The sequence below is a fragment of the Penicillium subrubescens genome (genome assembly GCF_028828155.1).
Source record: "Penicillium subrubescens strain IBT 31985 chromosome Unknown utg000005l_segment0_segment0, whole genome shotgun sequence".
Classification (NCBI taxonomy): Eukaryota; Fungi; Ascomycota; class Eurotiomycetes; order Eurotiales; family Aspergillaceae; genus Penicillium; species Penicillium subrubescens.
Window position 1 is genome coordinate 84,480 of NW_026643155.1, and position 20,063 is coordinate 104,542.

At 48.8% G+C, this 20,063-nt stretch overlaps 9 protein-coding genes across 9 annotated transcripts; 6 read left to right on the forward strand and 3 right to left on the reverse strand.

Moving 5' to 3' along the window:
- Nucleotides 1-201: 201 nt before the first annotated feature.
- N7473_006566 (uncharacterized protein) lies at nucleotides 202-774 on the reverse strand (the record flags this gene model as incomplete). Its single annotated transcript, XM_057152506.1, has 4 exons — nucleotides 202-285; nucleotides 366-452; nucleotides 643-696; nucleotides 757-774. 4 exons carry the CDS (start codon nucleotides 772-774, stop codon nucleotides 202-204), a joined length of 243 nt encoding a protein of 80 aa, XP_057006844.1.
- Nucleotides 775-1,881: 1,107 nt separating this feature from the next.
- On the reverse strand, nucleotides 1,882-2,756 carry N7473_006567 (protein tyrosine phosphatase-like domain-containing protein; the record flags this gene model as incomplete). The annotated part of the gene is made up of 4 exons (XM_057152507.1): nucleotides 1,882-1,937; nucleotides 2,010-2,143; nucleotides 2,257-2,473; nucleotides 2,528-2,756. The coding sequence occupies 4 exons, from the start codon at nucleotides 2,754-2,756 to the stop codon at nucleotides 1,882-1,884; spliced, it is 636 nt and encodes a 211-aa protein (XP_057006845.1).
- Nucleotides 2,757-4,491: 1,735 nt separating this feature from the next.
- Nucleotides 4,492-5,653, forward strand: N7473_006568 (zinc-binding alcohol dehydrogenase family protein; the record flags this gene model as incomplete). The annotated part of the gene is made up of 2 exons (XM_057152508.1): nucleotides 4,492-4,871; nucleotides 5,005-5,653. The coding sequence occupies 2 exons, from the start codon at nucleotides 4,492-4,494 to the stop codon at nucleotides 5,651-5,653; spliced, it is 1,029 nt and encodes a 342-aa protein (XP_057006846.1).
- Nucleotides 5,654-5,994: 341 nt separating this feature from the next.
- N7473_006569 (uncharacterized protein) lies at nucleotides 5,995-7,485 on the forward strand (the record flags this gene model as incomplete). The annotated part of the gene is made up of 1 exon (XM_057152509.1): nucleotides 5,995-7,485. One exon carries the CDS (start codon nucleotides 5,995-5,997, stop codon nucleotides 7,483-7,485), a length of 1,491 nt encoding a protein of 496 aa, XP_057006847.1.
- Nucleotides 7,486-8,110: 625 nt separating this feature from the next.
- N7473_006570 (uncharacterized protein) lies at nucleotides 8,111-8,290 on the forward strand (the record flags this gene model as incomplete). The annotated part of the gene is made up of 1 exon (XM_057152510.1): nucleotides 8,111-8,290. The coding sequence occupies one exon, from the start codon at nucleotides 8,111-8,113 to the stop codon at nucleotides 8,288-8,290; it is 180 nt and encodes a 59-aa protein (XP_057006848.1).
- A 1,405-nt stretch (nucleotides 8,291-9,695) lies between these two features.
- Nucleotides 9,696-11,657, forward strand: N7473_006571 (acyl--CoA ligase; the record flags this gene model as incomplete). The annotated part of the gene is made up of 5 exons (XM_057152511.1): nucleotides 9,696-9,729; nucleotides 9,793-10,053; nucleotides 10,124-10,455; nucleotides 10,509-10,611; nucleotides 10,678-11,657. The coding sequence occupies 5 exons, from the start codon at nucleotides 9,696-9,698 to the stop codon at nucleotides 11,655-11,657; spliced, it is 1,710 nt and encodes a 569-aa protein (XP_057006849.1).
- Nucleotides 11,658-11,831: 174 nt separating this feature from the next.
- On the reverse strand, nucleotides 11,832-13,920 carry N7473_006572 (sugar porter family MFS transporter). The gene is made up of 2 exons (XM_057152512.1): nucleotides 12,796-13,920; nucleotides 11,832-12,725 (listed from the first exon to the last, which is right to left on the reverse strand). Exons 1-2 carry the CDS (start codon nucleotides 13,780-13,782, stop codon nucleotides 12,060-12,062), a joined length of 1,653 nt encoding a protein of 550 aa, XP_057006850.1. The 5' UTR covers nucleotides 13,783-13,920; the 3' UTR covers nucleotides 11,832-12,059.
- A 3,057-nt stretch (nucleotides 13,921-16,977) lies between these two features.
- Nucleotides 16,978-18,466, forward strand: N7473_006573 (mannan endo-1-4-beta-mannosidase F; the record flags this gene model as incomplete). Its single annotated transcript, XM_057152513.1, has 4 exons — nucleotides 16,978-17,137; nucleotides 17,189-17,920; nucleotides 17,988-18,116; nucleotides 18,177-18,466. 4 exons carry the CDS (start codon nucleotides 16,978-16,980, stop codon nucleotides 18,464-18,466), a joined length of 1,311 nt encoding a protein of 436 aa, XP_057006851.1.
- A 424-nt stretch (nucleotides 18,467-18,890) lies between these two features.
- Nucleotides 18,891-19,886, forward strand: N7473_006574 (S1 family peptidase; the record flags this gene model as incomplete). The annotated part of the gene is made up of 1 exon (XM_057152514.1): nucleotides 18,891-19,886. One exon carries the CDS (start codon nucleotides 18,891-18,893, stop codon nucleotides 19,884-19,886), a length of 996 nt encoding a protein of 331 aa, XP_057006852.1.
- Nucleotides 19,887-20,063: the final 177 nt, after the last annotated feature.

The window sequence follows — 20,063 nt, forward strand, 5'->3', positions numbered from 1 at the left end:
GTCAACATATTTCAACAACGGCCATCCTGTGACAGGGAATTTGAGCTGGTGAGCGAGTATAATGAGGACTGGTAATCAGAGACACAAGCACATAATAGGCCTTAGCGGCAAAGGAGACATCCTCAGCATTCAGGGATTGCTACACAATCATTTGAAGGCGATTCGAAGGGAAAGGCCTAGATTGAGCCTCCATTCACGCGCTTAAGGGCAGAAGTCGGTGCTCACATTCCATCCGTTCTGGGAATACGAGCCACCGTTCTTGTGTCCGAGACACTGGTTGATGATCTGGGTCAATGTTAGAAAGATTGACCTTTTAATTAAAAGAGACACGGAGACCGTTCGAAAGCAATGCAGAAAGCACATACATCAAGGGTGCTGTCCCAGCACAACTGCTGAGTAGGAATGTTTGATCCGGTGATAGTTCCTCCCCAACCGTTCTGACCGTAGTAGGGCTATAAATTGAGTGATTAGAAGCTGTTTCAGCTGGCAAGTTTGTTTCATCGTTAGATGTATGCTGCTCACAATCTCCTTGTTCATTCGCCAGCCGTCACCCTTACAGTATTCCTTGCAGTCATGTTAGCAAGAAGTGTCTATAGAGACACGAAACCCGTCGATTTAATACTTCATGGTATCTTAACTTACCGAGCGTGCGGTAAGCAAGTCATTGTCGTTAAGACAGGTCTTGGCACCCCGTTGCTAATAGCATTCAGCAGCGTCGGCGGTAGCAGCCAGTATGGCCACAGCAGGAAAAATCACAGTATGGAAGAACTGCATGGTTGGTGATAGATGGTTGCTTTTTGGAGAGGAATATGAGAGAATGATCAAATTGGGTTTCTGGACGATCTTGATGAATTTGAACAGCAGAGCGTGCATTTTATATTCCATATCAACTAGAAACGGTGCTGAATATTCAAAATCGCTACACATTTCCGGACTCTGTTATCTACGAACGTAGTGCACAAAAAGAGTGGTTTCACATGGCACTCCCCTGGTATATGCCCCCTTCCCCTCTTACTGCCGCATCGAAGAGGACAGAAGGCGTCTTGAGGCCTAAGTAAATAGAATTCCGCTAGCTAGAATGTCTAAGGCTAGTGTCAGAATGGATGCGACATGATATCCCCGATATCAATCACGGGGAAATTTCAAATCGTCGAACTAAGATCAAGGGAATATGAACGCGCCTTTCTTACCCGCCACATAAGACATAGTCTATTTTAGTTAGCAGTGTTTAGTCCGTAAAGTGAAAGGGAAGTGACGCATTGAATAATTTTGTGAGAAATTATTCATCTAGAATTTCTTTCTATTGAGTCTGCGTAGCTGAAGATTGATTATTTAGATGTTTGCCTCTCCGGTAAGCTATAGATCTACACAAATTGAGCGAGATAAGTATGCATCAATTTCCTGACCCTAAAAATTATGTTGCCTCGAAGGATCGGATCTGTTTGCTAGAATAGGGGATCAAACCAGGATTATGTTCATAGCCCAAAGCAGATGGAAATGCCTGTGAGTAGATTTGAGACCTATCTACCCCTACGACTGACGTCACTTACGGCCGTAAGCTCATGTGCTACGAGTGAAGAGCCAGCACCATAGATGTCTAATACGTTAGGATTGGAGACACGAAGACTTTCATTCGACAGTTATAATTTCAGTCCGCGTGTAATGTTAGAGTACAGCTGTGGATTTCCGTTCACCTCTTTCTCAGACTACAAGAGCCATTCTGGAACGCATTCCTATCACAATCTCACGAGTGCTCCATCAAATCCACCCTGTCGAACAAAAAATGTGCCTTCATTTCTGCTCCCTGCACATTGCAATAATGAGATGGACGCCATCATCCTTCCTTGCCATTCAAACAAATCTGTATATCGAGTCTTTTGATCAAGCGAGAACCTTCCGCCGCTGCTTCAGCATGTACTTATACATCATCACCGATCCTGTTGTGTGCTGGTTAAATCCTTATTTCCTCGTACGACTGGGTAGTTTGTGGGAGGTTAGCTTTCACTCACCAGGAACGTATAGCCCCAGGAAAAAATAAAACAATGCCAGAACTGCGATATTGCCAGTAAATTTGGTGGAACTATACATCAACCACCATTCACTTCCGATTCCAACTGGGTAGAGTATCACAAAGAGAGAGTATCTGTACAGAAAAATCAGCCGTTTGTGAAGGGATGGGTAACTACATATCAGCCAAAAACCACCCAATGTGTCATCGCCCGGTAAGTTAGTTCCACATCGTCACCTCGAACTTACCTGAGCCATTTCAAAACCGTGGAGTTTTCCAAACCTGCCAACATCGTCGCAAAGTATGAATACCGAATGACATCTGCGGTTGACCAAGCAAGGAGCATGGCTCCGTAAGCACGGGAGGTGGAAGTCATCTCAGGGAACGCATGGTTCACAGCCCAGACCTGAGTTGAGCGAGCAAACACTTGAGTGAAGGTAGTAAAAACAGGTGAGCGTGTTATTCCTGAGACATAACATTAACGAGGATAACTTCGAGTCAGAAGAGGGAAGGCTGTACCGCATGCCGCATGGATGATCTCTGCAACAGCCAAAGTTTGTGTGAATCGTGTCCACGGTTCAACAGATGTGTATACATCAGAGACATCGGGCGACGATACCAATGTGAGGATCACAGTCACAAGGATCTGGAGCCATAGTGCAGCACAAACAGTGTTGTAGATCAGCAGGTAGATTCGTTTGAGTCCATATGGGCTGGTGTGGGACTGCGCCCGATGATTGGCTGACATGATTGGATTTATTCGCAACTGTCGCAAACCTTAAGTTCCAGGGTGAGATGCGAATTTGATTTGGTGGAAATTTCAACGTTTAGAGCAACTGTCACGGGACTTGGCCTAAGGAACTGCCGAGGTTGATGGAGTTTAACTCCAATTTGGGCCTTGGCATGTACCGAACTAACCCTAGCTGGTGGATGTCCGCAAATGTCCCCACTCTCTCTGATAACCACTATCAACTCAATAATGGGTTGTGTTTCTTTCGTTTGTAGAATCGACTAGGACTCCACATCTTATCATTGCCTACCTTACTGTCCTCATTTGGCAATCTCGTAAGTGATGCTTAAATTAACTTAGATCCCTGGGTGGGGGCATCGATCAGATTCAAGTATTTATCCGGTGTCGATCGTGGTTTGCCGATATATATTCCTGACCAGGCTTACCTGCCTGGTAACCGACCCAATTCTACATCGACAAAACCGACAAGAATTATTACGTGGGCACAGTTGATTGGAAAATTCCTACCTAGCTTACCGCGCGTTTAATTCTTCTTTTTTTCTCATCCCACAGCACATAGGGTGAATCCAATTACGGGCAGCGATCTAACGAATACTCGACGCCAATGACGTCGCGATCGGAAAAAGCACCGCGAGAGAAGTGACATGTCAGTATGCTACTGACAGAGCTAGAAAAGCTAGGTATTCCAATCATAGATTACTCTTGAGAATGTGCTGGCAGTCTCACGTGAAACCAGATTATTGTTGACCGATGGCAATTGAGGGGTGACGCGACGCGTCTCTTAGCTTGGAGCTACATATTTGGCGGCTGTATCTCCCCTGAGAATTCCCCCCGGTGCATAAGATACATGACTTCATAAGCGCCAAATATTGTATTGCGACCGCGTATATTTTGAGTCAAGGTAATTTGATAGGCTGAATGCTTCTGTTAGAGTATGGGAAAATGATAAAGAGCCATGTAAAGGGTGTGCTCATCGACTCGAAACCTCGAAACCTCGAAACTCAGCGCTCTTGTACATCTTATCTGCCAACAACACGGGAATCAGAAACTACGTATCAGACAAAATTACGAGTAGATGGCAGAACATGGGACATTTCTAACCCGTATCGGAAGCCAAAAAAAAGGCTTCTGTACCAAACCTACCTCGACTTTTGATCAATTTTGAATCATCATGATCTATTCGGGTCTGGTTGACGCTTTCCTTCATCACAGATGGGAAGAGAAAGAATCTTAGCTTCCTGTCAGTACGACAATGTACAGGACAAATCCATTGTGACTAAGGGGGAAAATGGCCCTGACCACGAATAAAGCGTTCAGTAAACCAGTTCAGGGTGTTTCGGTAACTCTTTGCCTCTTCGAACATGGTTTTTTTGGCCCCCGGAGACATCACTTGTTGGTCTAAGTCCGAGCATAGCTTCCCTTAAATCCGACAGCAAGGTCAGGCTTCTGCCCACTTCGAATGATATATAGACCATTGCACCACCCAGCCCATATCATTTTGTACGCCCCGGAAATTGAGAATTTCGTGCGATAAAAGTACTGGATTCCAGAACACCCCGAGCTTCTACGCATTGTCATGGTGGAACCCGAGAAAGCGCAACATCATTTGCCAGGATTTTTGTCATTTGCTTTCGTCAAGGCTGACATCCACAAGAATTGCTGTATGTCATCTTCATATTATTTTATTGATCTTGAGGCTGATGTCAATTGCCCTTCAGAGAAGATTGTGAAGATGGCCGTGAACTTCACCAAATACCTCGTGCGGCAGAGAGGGGGCTCTTTAGAAGCCATCATCGCCCCAAAGCCTCTGGTGATTCAGCCGAGGGAAGTTCTCATTCGCGTCAAAGCGGTTGCCATCAATCCAGCTGATTACAAAATGATTGATCAAGGCCACCGAGTCACCTCTTGGCCCCTTGTTCCCGGCCTAGACGGAGCGGGCATCGTCGAACAAGTGGGTGATAAGGCAGGGCATTTCAGGGTTGGAGATCGAGTAATCGCATTGTTCACACCTGGTGATAGCTCGGGATCATACCAGGAGTATGCTGTGGTGCAGGGAAAAGATGTGGTTAAGCTTCCAGCAACATCGTCGCTGGAGGAAGGGGCTACTTTGGGGTGCGTCTAGTCTCTCTTGCTTCCCCTTTCCCTTGATTCCACTCAATTGTTCATCCGTGCTTATTTGGTGCCTGAGGAGGAATCTGTCCAAAATATTGTACCAACCTATACTTACCTTCTCCTCTTTCACCAGTGTTTGCTACCTCACAGGCATCATAGCCCTCGGCATCGGTCTAAAAATCTCACTCCCCTTCCTTGAAGGCGGGCCAACTTCAGGGGTGCGGCCTTCTTCAGTGCTGATTCTCGGTGGTAGCTCTGCGGTCGGTGCAGCCACAATTCAGCTTCTTCGCCTCGCAATTCCTGAATGCAGAATTCTGGCGACCAGCTCGACTCGGCATCATGATCATCTCAAAAATCACCTCGGTGTAGATGAAGCGATCGATAGGAAATCGAGTTCTTTGCCCCAGGATGCAAAGCAGGCCACTGGAGGCTGTCAAGGCGTCGACGCGATCCTTGATGTGGTTGGTGCCGGCCGCACACAAAAAGATATCTTTGAAGCTCTCAGCTCTAGCGGTCCCAAGATCTATGCACAGGTCTGGACAGGAGACGAGCAGATTGATGCGCCGGACGGCGTGAACTCGATCATGTTTCGAGGTCGCGATCTCCCTCAATTACCAGGGAATCAGAACATAGTTTGTGCCTTAGAGCGATTATTACAAGAAGAAAAGTACAAGCTACCATTGCCAGTGCATCATGTGGGGCACGGGTTGAGCGCTCTGGAAAGGGCCCTTGAAATAATGCGCCAGGGCGTCAGTGGAGAGAAATTGGTCATTTCCATATAGCTTGGCTGGATCTCATGTTCATTCTACCAGCAGACACTTTTTGAATACTGCCTTGGTTCCCGAAAATTTCATACTCGTCATTGGTGACCCGGTGAACGGCGTCGTTGGTATGGTTTTCTATTTGAAGATCTCACGTAAGACAATATCTGGATTTGCAGCATCGACTCGGCGACTTGCCGCCTCGGGCTTTCAGAGCTTTGTTGGCCGAATTGGACGCTAAACCCCAAATAGCAAGGCCAGCGCTTAGCCCCCAAATTTCCCCCCTAAAGATTGTCTAATTATTTTGTGAACCGTGGTACATACCTGATTCTCGTGCCGAGAAACAACAGTCCAAGGCCTTCATGACTTTGTTCAGGTCCTCATTTTTCACTCTAAATTTCTTCGTCCTTCTTGATCATGTCCAGGCGGCAACGGATTTTCCAGTCTCTCTGAGCGAAGCTCATCCAGAGCTGAAGAAGGACTATGGCGTCACTTTCGACCCGCTGGGTGTAGCAGCGATTCTTTACAATCAGCGTGCCGACAGAAGTGCGGCAAGACTTTACACCCAGTATGATAGAAACCTCTTTATATGGCCACATATGACCATGATTGGGGGCACTCTGCCTCCAATGCAGATGCTTGTCGAGCGGTTGACAGCGCCTTTCAAGTGGATCCACCCCGCCATCAAAATGTGTGCTAAGGACACAACCATGCTCCCGATTCGGTCGGATATCTCTGGCAACGTGTTCCGACAGCTACCATACAACCTCAGCAATACTTGGCTCAGTGATATTATCTCATTTGAGCCTTCGGAACATCCGGGAAACGACTTTGCAATTGCATATGTGGACAGAGTTCATCAAAAGCCGAAGAAACCCAAGAAAACCGACAAAGACGCGAACCCTGCAGGCGAAGACCACGAAGAGGAAATTCTCATCCGCTCAGAGATCGGAAACGTCCGATGGCAGGCTGGAAGGTGGACACTGAACTTACTCGGCATTATAAATGGGGCAATGGTCTTGACCGGGATGGTCTTTGGCATCCTGCTGGCAGATATATGGGCATTCACGCTCTTTCTCCTCTACAGTCTCCACTGGGGCGCGTCCGTAGCTATATCAATCGACTCTATGGTTACTGTTCACACACCTCCACGAATTGTTCCCGAGTCCAGCGATCGGTTTGCAGTCTATGAGCGTGAAGAAGGCGGAACCGTTATTTTCAAAGGTCCACAGAGGACGCTGGAGACTTGGGCACGATCAACTTGGGAGTACGATCCTTCGTGGGATAAAGATTTCCGGCACTGGCTGTGGATTATTACCGGGTCACTTTCTGGTATCGCGTCCGTTGCATGTATGGTCAACATGCAAGGCCGCATGCAGCTCGTCTTTCTGGGCGTGTTGGTCTACGCTTCAGTGGCCGAGATCGGAGCGACAAGAATTGCACGAATCCTCCAAACCAAAGCTCACGGTCCGATTGCTCAAGATTTTGTTCGAAAAAACGCAACCCGCTCACTGTCCATTATTCAGGCCACACTTACGGTTCTTCCTCGCTGTCGATTAACGGGCCTCGATTGGATTAAAATGGGCTTACTTCCGGATATGCTGGTTTTTCGGGAAATGCAAGCGCTTTTACGAGACATCAGCCAAATACTGGGGCATGACAAGGAGGATTCCGATCCATTAGCAGTGACCGTCCGGGCATTGGATATTAAAGACAGGTGCTTGAGGTTTGTTGACAAAGTCAAAACCGAGGACTCAGCGCGAGGACCGTTGGCCATGAGAATCTATGACGAGATTTACAACCAGACCTTGAACTTAGGTGAAGTCCTGCCGCCTAAGGAAGGAAATTCTTGAAAATGGTCACCTTGTTCCATCTCTACCCATATTATCAACGGGAACATATTCTATAGGAATGTTATTGATGAATGTTCCACAGTATATCCTTTTAGAAGCCTCCGCATTTGGGAGACAATGCCGACACTACTGGTGGAGAAGATGTCATATTTCATGACTAACTCGAATTGGAATGAGAAAAACAGTAGTCCAGAACTAGTTATTGCATTAAGTAATGTAGAAGCCTGCGATGTGACCGTTTGGTATGGGAACCTATGTTGAAGCCTTATTATTAAGGCAGCAAATATAACTGTAAAGGCCTCAGGCCACACCAAGGCACCCAGGCACCACCCAGGCAACAAGGCTGCTAATCTGACACGTTTGTTTACACAGCCCACTTCCACTGCCACTGTCATCATCAGTCTCATTCTCACTTCTACAAAGCTGGCATCTGCAACGAGTCAAGAACATATCCGCTCGATCCTACCAGGCATGGCTCCCTCCCTTCTCGGAAATCCATGATATCCCCTTTTCAGGAGGAAGAGGGCCCAACCCCTGCGAAGCTCTGCGCTTTGTATGATCTCGGTGGTGGGGTACGTCTCGACGATTCATTTGCAATTTACTCGGTCGTCGCATTTCCTCCAGAATGGGCGACTATCAAAATCGATCCGATAGCATGCGCTCGGCTCGAAAACGCCGCTTCGCTAGTCGCATCAAAAATTCCCATCCTGTCCAACCTACGCGATCATCCGCTACCCAACCTGGTTTCGTTGCCATGTCCGCCTCAAGCACTCCCTCCGAGCGACGGCCGTATAAGCCCGTGTGACCAACTTCCCTGGTTTTTGATACATGCCGCAGGATTCTCACAACATTGTGTGCTTGGTCGCAGTGATTCTTTGATATCGCTTCTCGTCATTCTCCAGCGGCCGTGGTGTATCCTCGAGCTATGTTGCTGTGAGACCGCAACGATAGCTGCACTCCACGAGTTTGCGCGCCTGGCTCTGGAGCTTGATTTTTCAAGATATTGTCTTGCTTTCAGACTACTGGCACATGAGTTATCCTGCAGAAAGCACAGCGGCACTGAAGTCTCGGGAGCCTATCAATTCGCAGGCACGCCGCAGAGCTGTACTGCAGAATGCGATGCTTTCATCACGTACAAGGCACTTTCTAAAAGTTATCTTCGATCCCATAACTCTTTCTGGATAGGACTCATCTCTACCTGCGCGGTCTACCTCGGCCTAGCATTCTCAGACATGACAAAAATGTTGGGTGATGTGGTCGGCGGTCCTCAAAGTGCGAGCGCTGAGCGATCCAGTGCCGTCGAAGCGAGTTTCAGAGCTCTGTTGTCAGTATATGGTGCTCATATCAGCCGATCGAGCCAACCGTGGTGTCGCCCAAAGAAGCTCGCACTGCTCAGAAGACACAGTATCAATGGCATCCCACATTCCAAAGAAGAGCCACATATTAGTGGTAGATCGTCTCTTTTCCGTCAGATAGATCCTGAAGCTGAAGGAGTTCAGGTCGCAGACCTTCTGAAGCTTTACGCCAGGATTCTGAAAGGCTTCAGAGAAGCTCTCTGACCCTTTCTATCACGTTCTGGTTGATTGGGTCCTTGTCGGATACTTCGGGGTATTCAAGAGTGCTTCTTAACGCAACCAATGTCAAGCGCCAAGGAATAGAGACGCTTAGCACAATCTGTAATCGTTCGCGATCTGTTCGTTCCTTGCATCGAGCCCGCCTGTTTGGGTGAACTCAAACTATGCTTACCCCGCATTGGAGCCAGTTCCATGGCACATTTCCCCGCATTTCCCGCCCCGCCATTGACCTTCGTCTTCTGGCTCCGAGTAACCAAATCCAAGCAGTAGACGCAAGATCGCTCGGCTCAATTTGAGATCAAATAAATAGGCTTCGGAATACCAGAACGCAGAGAATTTCTCCAACAATGGATATATACCGCAACGTGCATATCACCCGGCTATAGTCCCTATCCCGGTTAGTTTACAACTCGATTTTGATGTCCAAGTAAGTAGCCGAGGTCCGAGACATCTCTCATTTACTTGGACAGAGATGGGGCATTCGAAAGGAGGCTTTTGACCCCATTACCCCGCCAGATGGGCTCAGCCTATCTCACAACCCAGCTCTGGTCATGTAGATCTGCAATTCAGCACCTGCTCGCTTTTTTCTGTGTGTGTGAACCTCAAAGCGAGTAGAGATTACACCTCATAGCCAATATGATTTTCACATCTGAGCAACCAAGCCTATCTAGTAAGTGGAAACAACACTCCGAGCAAGGATGTTCTTCATGCTTACAAGAGCGCTCTACTATAGTTCCAGAGGATGTGACGATTTGGGAATGGCTCTTCGATTCATCGACTTCACCTCTCAGTCAATATAAGCTTTCTGATCTCGGAGGTTTTACCAATGCCGTTACGAAGGAGCGGATCGGATATGGACTGGCGAAAGAGTACGCGACGAAAATATCTACAGCGCTAGTCCACAAATTTGGACTTGCGGAGGGGGATGTGGTGGCCCTCTTTAGTCCAAACACTGTCTGGTATCCGATCGCCATGTTTGCGACCAATCGTGTGGGTATGAGGACACTTTTCAATTTTCATCTTTTTGGAGGGGTGTCTTTGGAGACACTAAAATTTCGCCACAGGTGGCATAATCTCAGGTGCTTCGCCCGCCTATAACGTTGAGGAAATGACCTTTGCGTTGCGCACAGCACGAGCAAAGGTTCTTATGACTGCAGCTTCCTCTCTTCCCGTTGCAATCCCGGCTGCAAAAAATGCAGGGATTCCGCAAGAACGAATCATTTTAATTGAGGGGAAGAAAGAAGGCTTCAGTACAATCCAAGACCTTGTAGCCATTGGAGAAAGCTTCGGACCAAGTGGCCAGGTTCAACCCTTCAAGATCCCGACTGGGCAGACGAACAAGGATATCTGCGGCTTTCTCAGTTTTAGCAGTGGAACTACCGGTCTTCCTAAAGCTGTAAGTTGTCTAAATCAATGCTATTGTCGCAATATTTGCTAATGTGTCTCCAGGTGATGATCGCGCATCATAACGTGATCGCGCAAAGCATGCAGATCGAGCAGCTAACTTCGAAAGAGAACAAGAAGGTGCTGGCGGTGCTGCCACTATTTCATAGTGAGATAAGCCTCATCCTTGTGAAAGATAAGCCCTGGTACTGATAACACCGTCGTTGCGATATAGTCACCGGCCTGGTCCACCAAATGCATCTCCCCGTTTTCCGGAACGCGGAGGTCTATATGCTCCCGGCATTTACCATGAAAGCCATGCTGGACACAGTAGTCGAGTATCAGATCACAGAGTTGCTACTTGTACCACCTATCTTGATCCGGCTTCTACGAGATCCAATTGTGAAAGACTACGACCTTTCTCACGTATGCAAGTTCTCGTCTGGAGCAGCGCCTCTCTCCTCGGAGGTCATTCAAGAGCTTCGGCGCCAGTTTCCAAACACAGGATTCAAGCAGGGATATGGGATGACCGAGTCATGTAGCTGCATAACAGCTCATCCTTTGGAGAAGTCTACCTACGAATATGCTCATTGTGGTGGCACCATTGTCGCAAATACCGAACTCAAGATTATTAACCCCGATACAGGCGCACTGCGTGGATACAATGAGCCAGGTGAGATCTTGGCCAGGGGACCGCAGGTTGTAATGGGCTACTTGAACAATGGAAAAGCCACGGCCGAAACCTTCGATGCTGACGGGTGGCTACATACCGGCGATGTCGGCTTCATTGATAAGGAAGGTTTTATAACGATTACCGATCGCATCAAGGAAATGATCAAGGTGAAAGGCATTGCAGTTGCCCCAGCCGAGCTCGAGGATCTATTACTTGGACATCCGATCGTGGAAGATGTGGCTGTCGGTCCTATTCCCGATGACTACACTGGCCAACGCCCGAAGGCGTATGTCGTGTTGAAGCCCAGCGTCAGTGTTGGTAAAGATAAATCGGCTATCTTGAGCCTGCTAAATGAGCTTATTGATTATGTTCGTGAAAACAAAGTTCGCCACAAGTGGATTACGGAGATTGAGATGCTGGAAGAAATCCCGAAGAGTGCAAGTGGGAAGATTCTCCGACGCATGCTACGGAAGTTGGAACAAGAGAACAGTGCCAAAGAGCGATACATAGCTGTTCGGGAGGAGACCAGATCTAAGCTATGATACTTTGTGTTTCTCTCTGACCAGACGAAACGTGACTTGGTAATGTTTGTTTTGATTTAGCTTCTCGCACCCTTGATGGTTTATGCCATTTACCAATAAAGTCATTTTACACTATGCCCCAGTCAACCGGCTGCGAGTTGTTTCTGATGTGAAAATCGAAGGATTTTTGAATAACGTGATGGCAAATAAATGCGAGAAAGTTCTAAATGTACATCCAGTCGGGTTGACCGCATGACAATCTACCTCAGTACTCCAGCCCAAGACGACGCCAATCATGCAAAAATCGTGCATCATAACCATGATAACCCAAACGGATAAAGAAACATGAGTATGCCACGTCTATGAAAAAGCAAATCAAGATAAGAAACAGAAAGGAAAGAAGTCGGAGGCCTGCCCCCACGCTTATGCGTTCTCAGCATGGTACATCTCCTGCTCCTTGCGACCGGACGGATTCTCAGCCGCATCCCACTCACGAATTTGCTGTGGGATCTCGTACTTGCTGCTCTTCCAGGGAGCAACCTTGTTGACATACATCCAATCCAACTCCTCGAGGGTACGGCCCTTGCCCTCAATCACGAAGAAGTAAATGACAAAGACAGCGACGAACAGGCAACCAGCAAAGACGTAACCGTAGGCAAAGTCGATGGCACTAGTGATGAAAGTGGTGAAGAAGGAGATGAGGAAGTTCCAGGCCCAGTTGGAGGCAGTGGCCAGAGCCATACCCTTGGCACGGTACTTAGAGGGGAAAAGTTCGGCGACGATAGCCCAGATCATGGGACCCCAGGTCATGGCGTAGGCAGCAATGAACAGACAGGTGACAACGATCATACCCTTGCCGACGTTGGGGGTGTTCTCTGGGTTCTCAATGTCCAGCATGAAGTGGCCCAGGGAGGCAAAGATCATGAACATCACAAACATCCATATGGCTCCGAAGATGAGAGACTTGCGACGACCATAGTTCTCGACGACGTATAGACCACCGAATGTGGTACCGAAGTTGACGGCACCCAGGATGACCTGGGTGATGAAGCTGTCGGAGATACCGGCACCCTGGAAGATAGTGGTACCCTAGAAAGAGAGAATGTTAGCATTACGTTTCTTCAATGATGCGTTTGAATCGAGGGTACCAGTAACTCACGTAGTAGAAGAAGTAGTTGGCACCAGTGAGCTGCTGCAGACTCTGGAGGGCCATACCGAGAACGATACGGTAGAGCATACGAGGAGCAGTGAGGAACTCGTACCAGACCTGGTCCTGAGACTCGGCCTCAAACTGCTCACGAATCTCGTCCATCTCTTCCATGATGCGAACGTGGTTCTCGGGAACACCGTACAGCTTAGACAAGGTGCGTCGGGCACTCTCCACCTTGCCATGGCGGAACTCGTAACGGGGACTCTCTGGGAAGAAAGCCATGCCACCACCGAGAATCACAGCGAAGAGGAAAGTCAGACCCAGAGTGATACGCCATTGGGCAGTGCCGTCAAGGTTATGGGTACCCAAATTGATGCAGTAGGCGAGGAAGATACCCAGAGTCACAAACAGCTGGTAGCAGGAGATCATGGCACCACGAATATGACGCGGAGAGCTCTCACCCTGGTACATAGGGACCAGCAGGGAGCAACCGCCGACACCAAGACCAGTAATAGTACGACCCACCACCATCTGGTACCAGTGTCCCGAGGGGGCCGTGATCTGAACGACCAGACCAACAATCAAGATAGCACACCAGACCGAGATCGACCACTTACGGCCGATGAAGTCAGCCACGGGGGCACCCACCAAGGCACCCACCAAGGTACCGATGGAGAGCATGGCGACAATCAGACCCGAGCGAGTATCACTGAAGGCATACTTGCCGTTGCTGTTGAGCTCACCATAGCGTTGCAAGTAGTTGTCCATCTCTTGGAAGCCAGAGATCTGACCGGTATCATAACCGAAGAGGAGACCACCCATCGAGACGAATAGGGCCATGACCATTGACCGCAGGGTAATGCGTGGGATTGGTGTATCGACTCCAGCCGGGCGCATGGGTTTTTGGATAGGACTATTTTGGAAAGAGGAGTCTGTACTGGAGTTCTGAGCCGGGGTGATAGACTCCCCATGATGGGCTGTACTTTCGAGACCCATGATTGATAGTGGTCTTTTGACTCCTCTCCAACAAAGCCTTGTATATTTCAACCTTATGATTGATATGAGATATCAAGGTGGAAATCGACGATTAAGACTTGATATAGGGAGGTCCCAAGTGTTACGGAAGGAAGAATGATGCCCGTGGGGAAAAGAAAGGAGATGTCAAGTTGGAGGAAACAGGCCCTTTTTGTAATCCTTCAGGGACAGGAACATGACCACGAGGGAAAGAGAAAAAAAAAAAACCAAACACGCCCCTCATCTCCCCAGCAAGACTTCACCCATAACTGTTCATTCGTCGAGGGGCCCCAAGTGGAGAGACCGTGTGGAGAGCCACGACGTGGACGACGACTCTCATTACCAGCCGGGTGCCGGGCAGACCAAGATGACGATGACCAACAAAATGACCATAACCGGCCGAAGTTGATTCGCACGGCCACGAGATACCCACCATTACAGGAGACTGCCAGTCAGATTGCATTCCAGCAGGTGATTGGCTGTGGTGAACCATTCAGAGACCGTCAAATCAAACAGGCGGCCGGGTTGGCCGGGACCAGAATGGAGACCAAATATCGGCTCGGCTGGATGAGAATTCGCCATTCAAGGCCCCGGCAAGTGGCAAAAATCCAAAACTCGGGGCACCAGAAACCAAAGAGACAGTCGAAGCCGTGCCGAAAATGACGTCGTGCTCTCGGCATCGGCTTTGGCGGGCTTGAATCGGCTCCCGAAATGGGGCTGATAGTCTTGGACAATGATTATTCCTGGTCGGCCCGAGTTTGTGATCTGTTTCGCGGCTTCTCTTTTTTTTTTTTTTTTTTTTTTTTTTTGGGCTGTTAGCGACAGAACACTTTTTTTCTCGAGATAATTCAGTGAGATGGAAGCACAGGGATGGCTTCTCCACGGTTATCTCCGTGCATTCCGGGGCATCCACTCCCCAGGCTGCTCCGGATTCTTTCGCTCTGGAGGACATGATGCCAAACCCGATGAGAGTCTCGGTGAAGCGCCGCTGGAGACACTGCCCCGAATGCCCCCCGGGGACTCTCCGTTGCCCGCATCTCTCCAGTCTCCAGTTTTATCGGGTTTTTACACGTGTCGTTTGAAAAGGTCTTCTAGAAGGGGAAAGTATTGTCGTCGTCCACCATGTATAATAATGTACCCATTAATCATATAACTCTATCCAATATCAGATGCACTACAGTAGAGCCCTTTTTCCCCTTACTCTGTACAATCTCCTTGACGTCTCAAACTGATAGTTCGATCATGCAAAAGCTTGGGAAAGTCTGATCTCCCATCAGTGGCGGCGCCACAGCCGTGAGGGGTGCCTGACTACGTCACTGCAGAGTCTGCACAAGCATCTGACTCTCTGGATGAAAATATGAAGCTACCTACAGTAGTTGTGAACCTCGCTCTCATTGGACTTTCAAGATTGACTCTTTTCTAATATATACTCCCTATTATTGACCTTCTATATAACTTCTAACTGTTTCAAGATAAGAAAAAAAGATTCCGGAAGCCTCGTATTTCAGGCCTCGATGGCTGAGTCAGCAGGAATACTCTTTTTGCACGATGGACACAGTTTGCGAGAATGTCATTGGCACTATTGTTTCCTGGCGGGTCAATAATCAGCTAATGCGAGAATTCTTCATACGTAAGCTTTCCGACTCCTCCGGTTCGTCCGATCTTCTCTCGGCTCGGCTACATGTACAGTCAGCGTTCAAAAGTATTTGGAACATGGTACATGCCCCACTTAGTTTTCTGCCGGTTATACCACCTAATCCATTCAATATTTCAATAAATAGTATGCTATCTTTCGTATCTAATGACCTCCTCAACATGATGATGTATTGCTTTAGGTATAATATTAATATAGCGAATACTGTAAGTGAATTTACTAGATGCAACCGCTTGCGTGAGGACGCGTGTGGCTAATGTAGGTAGGCGGTGTACAAAAGCGGTAAGGTCAGGAAGTACTGTGTTCCAAATACTTTTGAACGGCCACTGTATTCCAGTGCTCCATAGAATGAATATACATAAGATGAGCTCCTGCAAGGCATCGGCCGGAAGATGCCGAGTCCCTCGTTAGCGACAAGAACCATCCAACCACGGTTGAAAAATCGCCTGGATAAATCTCGGATGTAACAGAAATTGAGATGGCATTGCATGGTATAAACTTCTCCATCATGATTCGCTTTTGCTTCAATACTGATTGGCTCCGGATGCAAAAGCTTCTAAGCGAGCCTCAGCCCGAAGACGAAAACTAAGGTCAGGCCCATTATTCAAGTCTATTCTATAATTGTTGCCTATTCTTCGTGTTCTTCGTATAGCACATTCCCGTGTTCCTTTTAGACTTGACTGCGTCATGATGAGAATAGCAAACGCGAATAATAACGCAAATAATACCCTCACATATACCTGGTTAGATTGACACAGACGAGCTTTAACATCTCTAGTAGGTCCGCCTCCCAGATACCCCATTTAGAAAGTCTAGAGCACCATTCTTCACACAGCACGGGCTGAAGACATCAGCCCTTGTCCGGTTGAGGCAAGCGCAGCCACTTCCCCCGCTCGAAGACACACGCTAAACCCTACAGGACCAATTTGGGGATCAAATTGCGGAGTCAACATATACGGAGTGGAGATACGTGGAGGAGATATCACGGAGACGATAGTATCCTGATCAAATCCTCGGTCGTCATGTTTAATTTTTCCGGAGTGCAGCTTTTGTCCCCGCTTCTCCACGATCCTGAAGAATTTCCCCAGATTTTGGTTCGTCATCTTCTCTTTGCGGGTGATATCGTCAATCCCAATCCATCCGTGAGCTCGTGAATCTATGATGAGTCTCAATATACTGGCACCATCCAGACTAAGCCTTTAATGTCCGGTCGTACGCCTCTTATTTCCATCCGTAATTAATCTCCCACTCTTCCCATTCTATTTCTCCACTTCTAGTCCTCAAACAACACGGGCCGTCGTTGAATTAGCTGCAGCATCTATTCCGTCTTCAGCACACTTTCCTGGCCCTCTTCCATAACGGAAGCTTCTCCGCATTTTCCCCTGATCAATCTCGATCTTGTGAAGACTGTAGTAGAGGAGCCAGCGTAAAAATAAATATTTAAGCATCGTAGTCTCGTCGTAGCAATCAGTTCACCACGATTGAGATCTCAACCCACATCAACCGTGCAGACATCGCATTCAATGTACTACTCTTCGGCGGCTTTGCTGTTTGCTGGGCTGGCCTCGGCCCAGGTGGCCGAGTGGGGTCAATGTGGTGGTAAAGGCTATACTGGCTCGACTACTTGCGTGTCCCCGTATACTTGCCAGTATCAGAATGACTGGTACAGTCAATGCCTGCCCGGTAACTCAACCACCAAAACGAATGACCATATCTTCCACTAACTCCCTCTAGCGACGAGTACTAGCAGTACTTCGAGAACATCGTCAACCACCTCGAAAACGACTACCTCGTCGACCTCGACCAAAACGACTACCACAGTATCATCAACTACATCCACTCCGGTGTCCACATCCACTGTTTTCCCCTCGACCAGTGGACTCAACTTCACCATTGATGGAGAGACCAGCTACTATGCCGGAACCAACTCGTACTGGATTGGCTTCCTGACCAACAACGCCGATGTCGACCTGGTCATGCAACACCTGTATGACTCGGGACTCCGCATTCTGCGTGTCTGGGGATTCAACGATGTCAACACCATCCCCTCATCTGGCACCGTCTGGTTCCAGCATCTCACTGCCGGAACTGCCACGATCAACACCGGTGCCGACGGTCTGCAGCGTCTCGACTATGTCGTCTCTTCCGCTGAAAAGCACGGCATCAAGCTGATTATCAACTTTGTGAACAATTGGTCTGATTACGGTGGTATTGCGGCCTATGTCTCTGCCTTTGGAGGCAGTGCTACCACTTGGTACACGAACACTGCCGCTCAGGCAGCTTACCAGACCTACATCAAGACTGTGGTTTCTCGTTATAGTTCTTCGTCTGCCATCTTCTCCTGGGAGTTGGCCAACGAGCCTCGCTGCAATGGCTGTGATCCCTCAGTCATTTACAACTGGGTCAAGACGACCAGCGCGTATATCAAGTCTCTTGACTCGAAGCACATGGTTTGCATTGGTGATGGTTAGTGAACCCCTGAGCATTCCAATCCCCGAGCCTTCTACTAACCTCTTGTTTTCTCTCTTCTCAGAGGGCTTCGGTTTGAACGTCGACTCGGACGGTAGTTACCCCTTCCAATACGGCGAAGGCTTGAACTTCACCATGAACCTTGCCATTCCAACCATCGACTTTGGTACTCTGCACCTGTACCCATCGAGCTGTAAGTATACCCCAAAACATCATCCAATCAAAGGTCGAATCCCACTCACAAGTTTAACAGGGGGAGAGGCAAGCACGTGGGGTCCCACCTGGATCAAGGCCCACGGCGACGCATGTATCGCTGCTGGCAAGCCCTGTCTCCTGGAGGAGTATGGTTATCCATCTGATCATTGCAGCGTTGAGGGACCCTGGCAGACGGCGGCCCTGGATACCAAGGGTATTGCCGCCGATATGTTCTGGCAGTGGGGTGACACTTTGAGCACCGGTCAGACCTCGGATGATACCAACACTATCTTCTATGGGTCTAGCGACTTTACCTGCTTGGTGACGAATCATGTGGCTGCCTTTTAGGTAGTTGAGGGTTTGAGCGAGTGCCGGTCAAGTATGTTCCATGTTGGAATCCATTGAGGACTGAGGGACGTTGATGCCCATGTGGCATAGGGCCATGGGTGAATACCTATACATCCTGGATGGATCTACCTATCGCGCTGCCGGAATGCATGTCTTGAGACTGGAAGCCCTGAACCAAATAGTCCTTCAATAGCACTCGTTGGAATCCCAGTCTATCAATCAATATTTCCACATATATCGCCATTAATCGAGCAGTTTGACTTGACTGGTGGAAATATTCAAGAGAGTGCCCAGGAGCGTGAGGCTCCAATGGTGGGATGTCCCCTCCCACGTGATCAAGGATCAAGGGACTGAGCGTGAACAAGAATGACCAAACTCATTTGTGTCCCTCACGGGCGTGTCATGTCCTCCCACAGAGGAAGAGATGCCCCGCCGACTGCGATCAGATCGCGAAAGCCCCCCAACCGTTGAAGTGGAAATTGACCATGCGAGCCAGGGAAGCAACCAGCTCGACCAGCCAGTTCGATTCATCACGACTGCAACTCCAACTCCCGCTCACTCCCCTCTAATCCTCCGCACCCCGTCTCGTCTACCCGGGATAACCAGCGATGATCTCCGAATCCTGCGCACAAAACAGCGTCGCCTACAGCGATCAGCCTCTCTAACTACACAAGCCACCCGCGAACTCGGTCCGTGGGCACTCCAAGGACTCGCGTCAACGCTGATCTTCGCTCAGCATGAAGCTGGTACGGCGGTCTGCATCGACGCGCGCGGGTGGATGCTGACGTGTGCGCATTGTTTCGGTGAAACGGCCCAAGAATGGCGGGCTCATCGTCGTAAATGGCTGCTGTGTTACACGGGATTGGCGGTGCAAGTCGAGTGTCGGGTTTGGGATGCGCGTCGCGATCTAGCTCTCGCGAAGGTAGTCTGTATCGAGGCACCGGAAGAGCTCAGTAGCAGTCACCCAGTGACCTCCGTCTTTGCCTTTGTCACCCTCTCAACGTCGCAGTCGACCACCGCTCCGATAATCTGTATCGGACAACCAGGAGCCGATGACCTCGAATCAGCCGCGCCCCGCAAAACCGCTTACGATTTGATCGAAATCTCCAAGGGGCGACTGTGTGGTATGATTCCCGACATCGATCCACAGGATAACTCCGAGATCGGGACACTAAAACACGATGCGTGGACATACTGGGGTCACTCTGGGGCACCGCTTTTGCGGAGAGTCGACGGGAGTTTGCTGGGACTGCATTCCTCGTGGGATGATAGTACCGCGATGCGTCATGGAGTGCCACTGGCTGCGATCAAAGCGTTTCTCAGGGAGCACCTCCCCAAAGACGAAGTGAACCTGGCAGAGCCTGCTCGTAGTTTGGAGAAGAAAGAACCCGAGATCATTGTGATAGATAGCTCTGATTGAGTTTTTGTTGTATTTGAGAAAATGACCAGTGGCTACTTCGATACCAAATATTTACATGACACATGTCCAAAAAGCCAGTAGCTAGTATGCATATATACACCCGGGGGGAAATTCCCCAATCAAGAAAGGCCCTGTCAAATCGGCTATCGGTTACGGTTGGAGGTGCTTGGGAGAAGG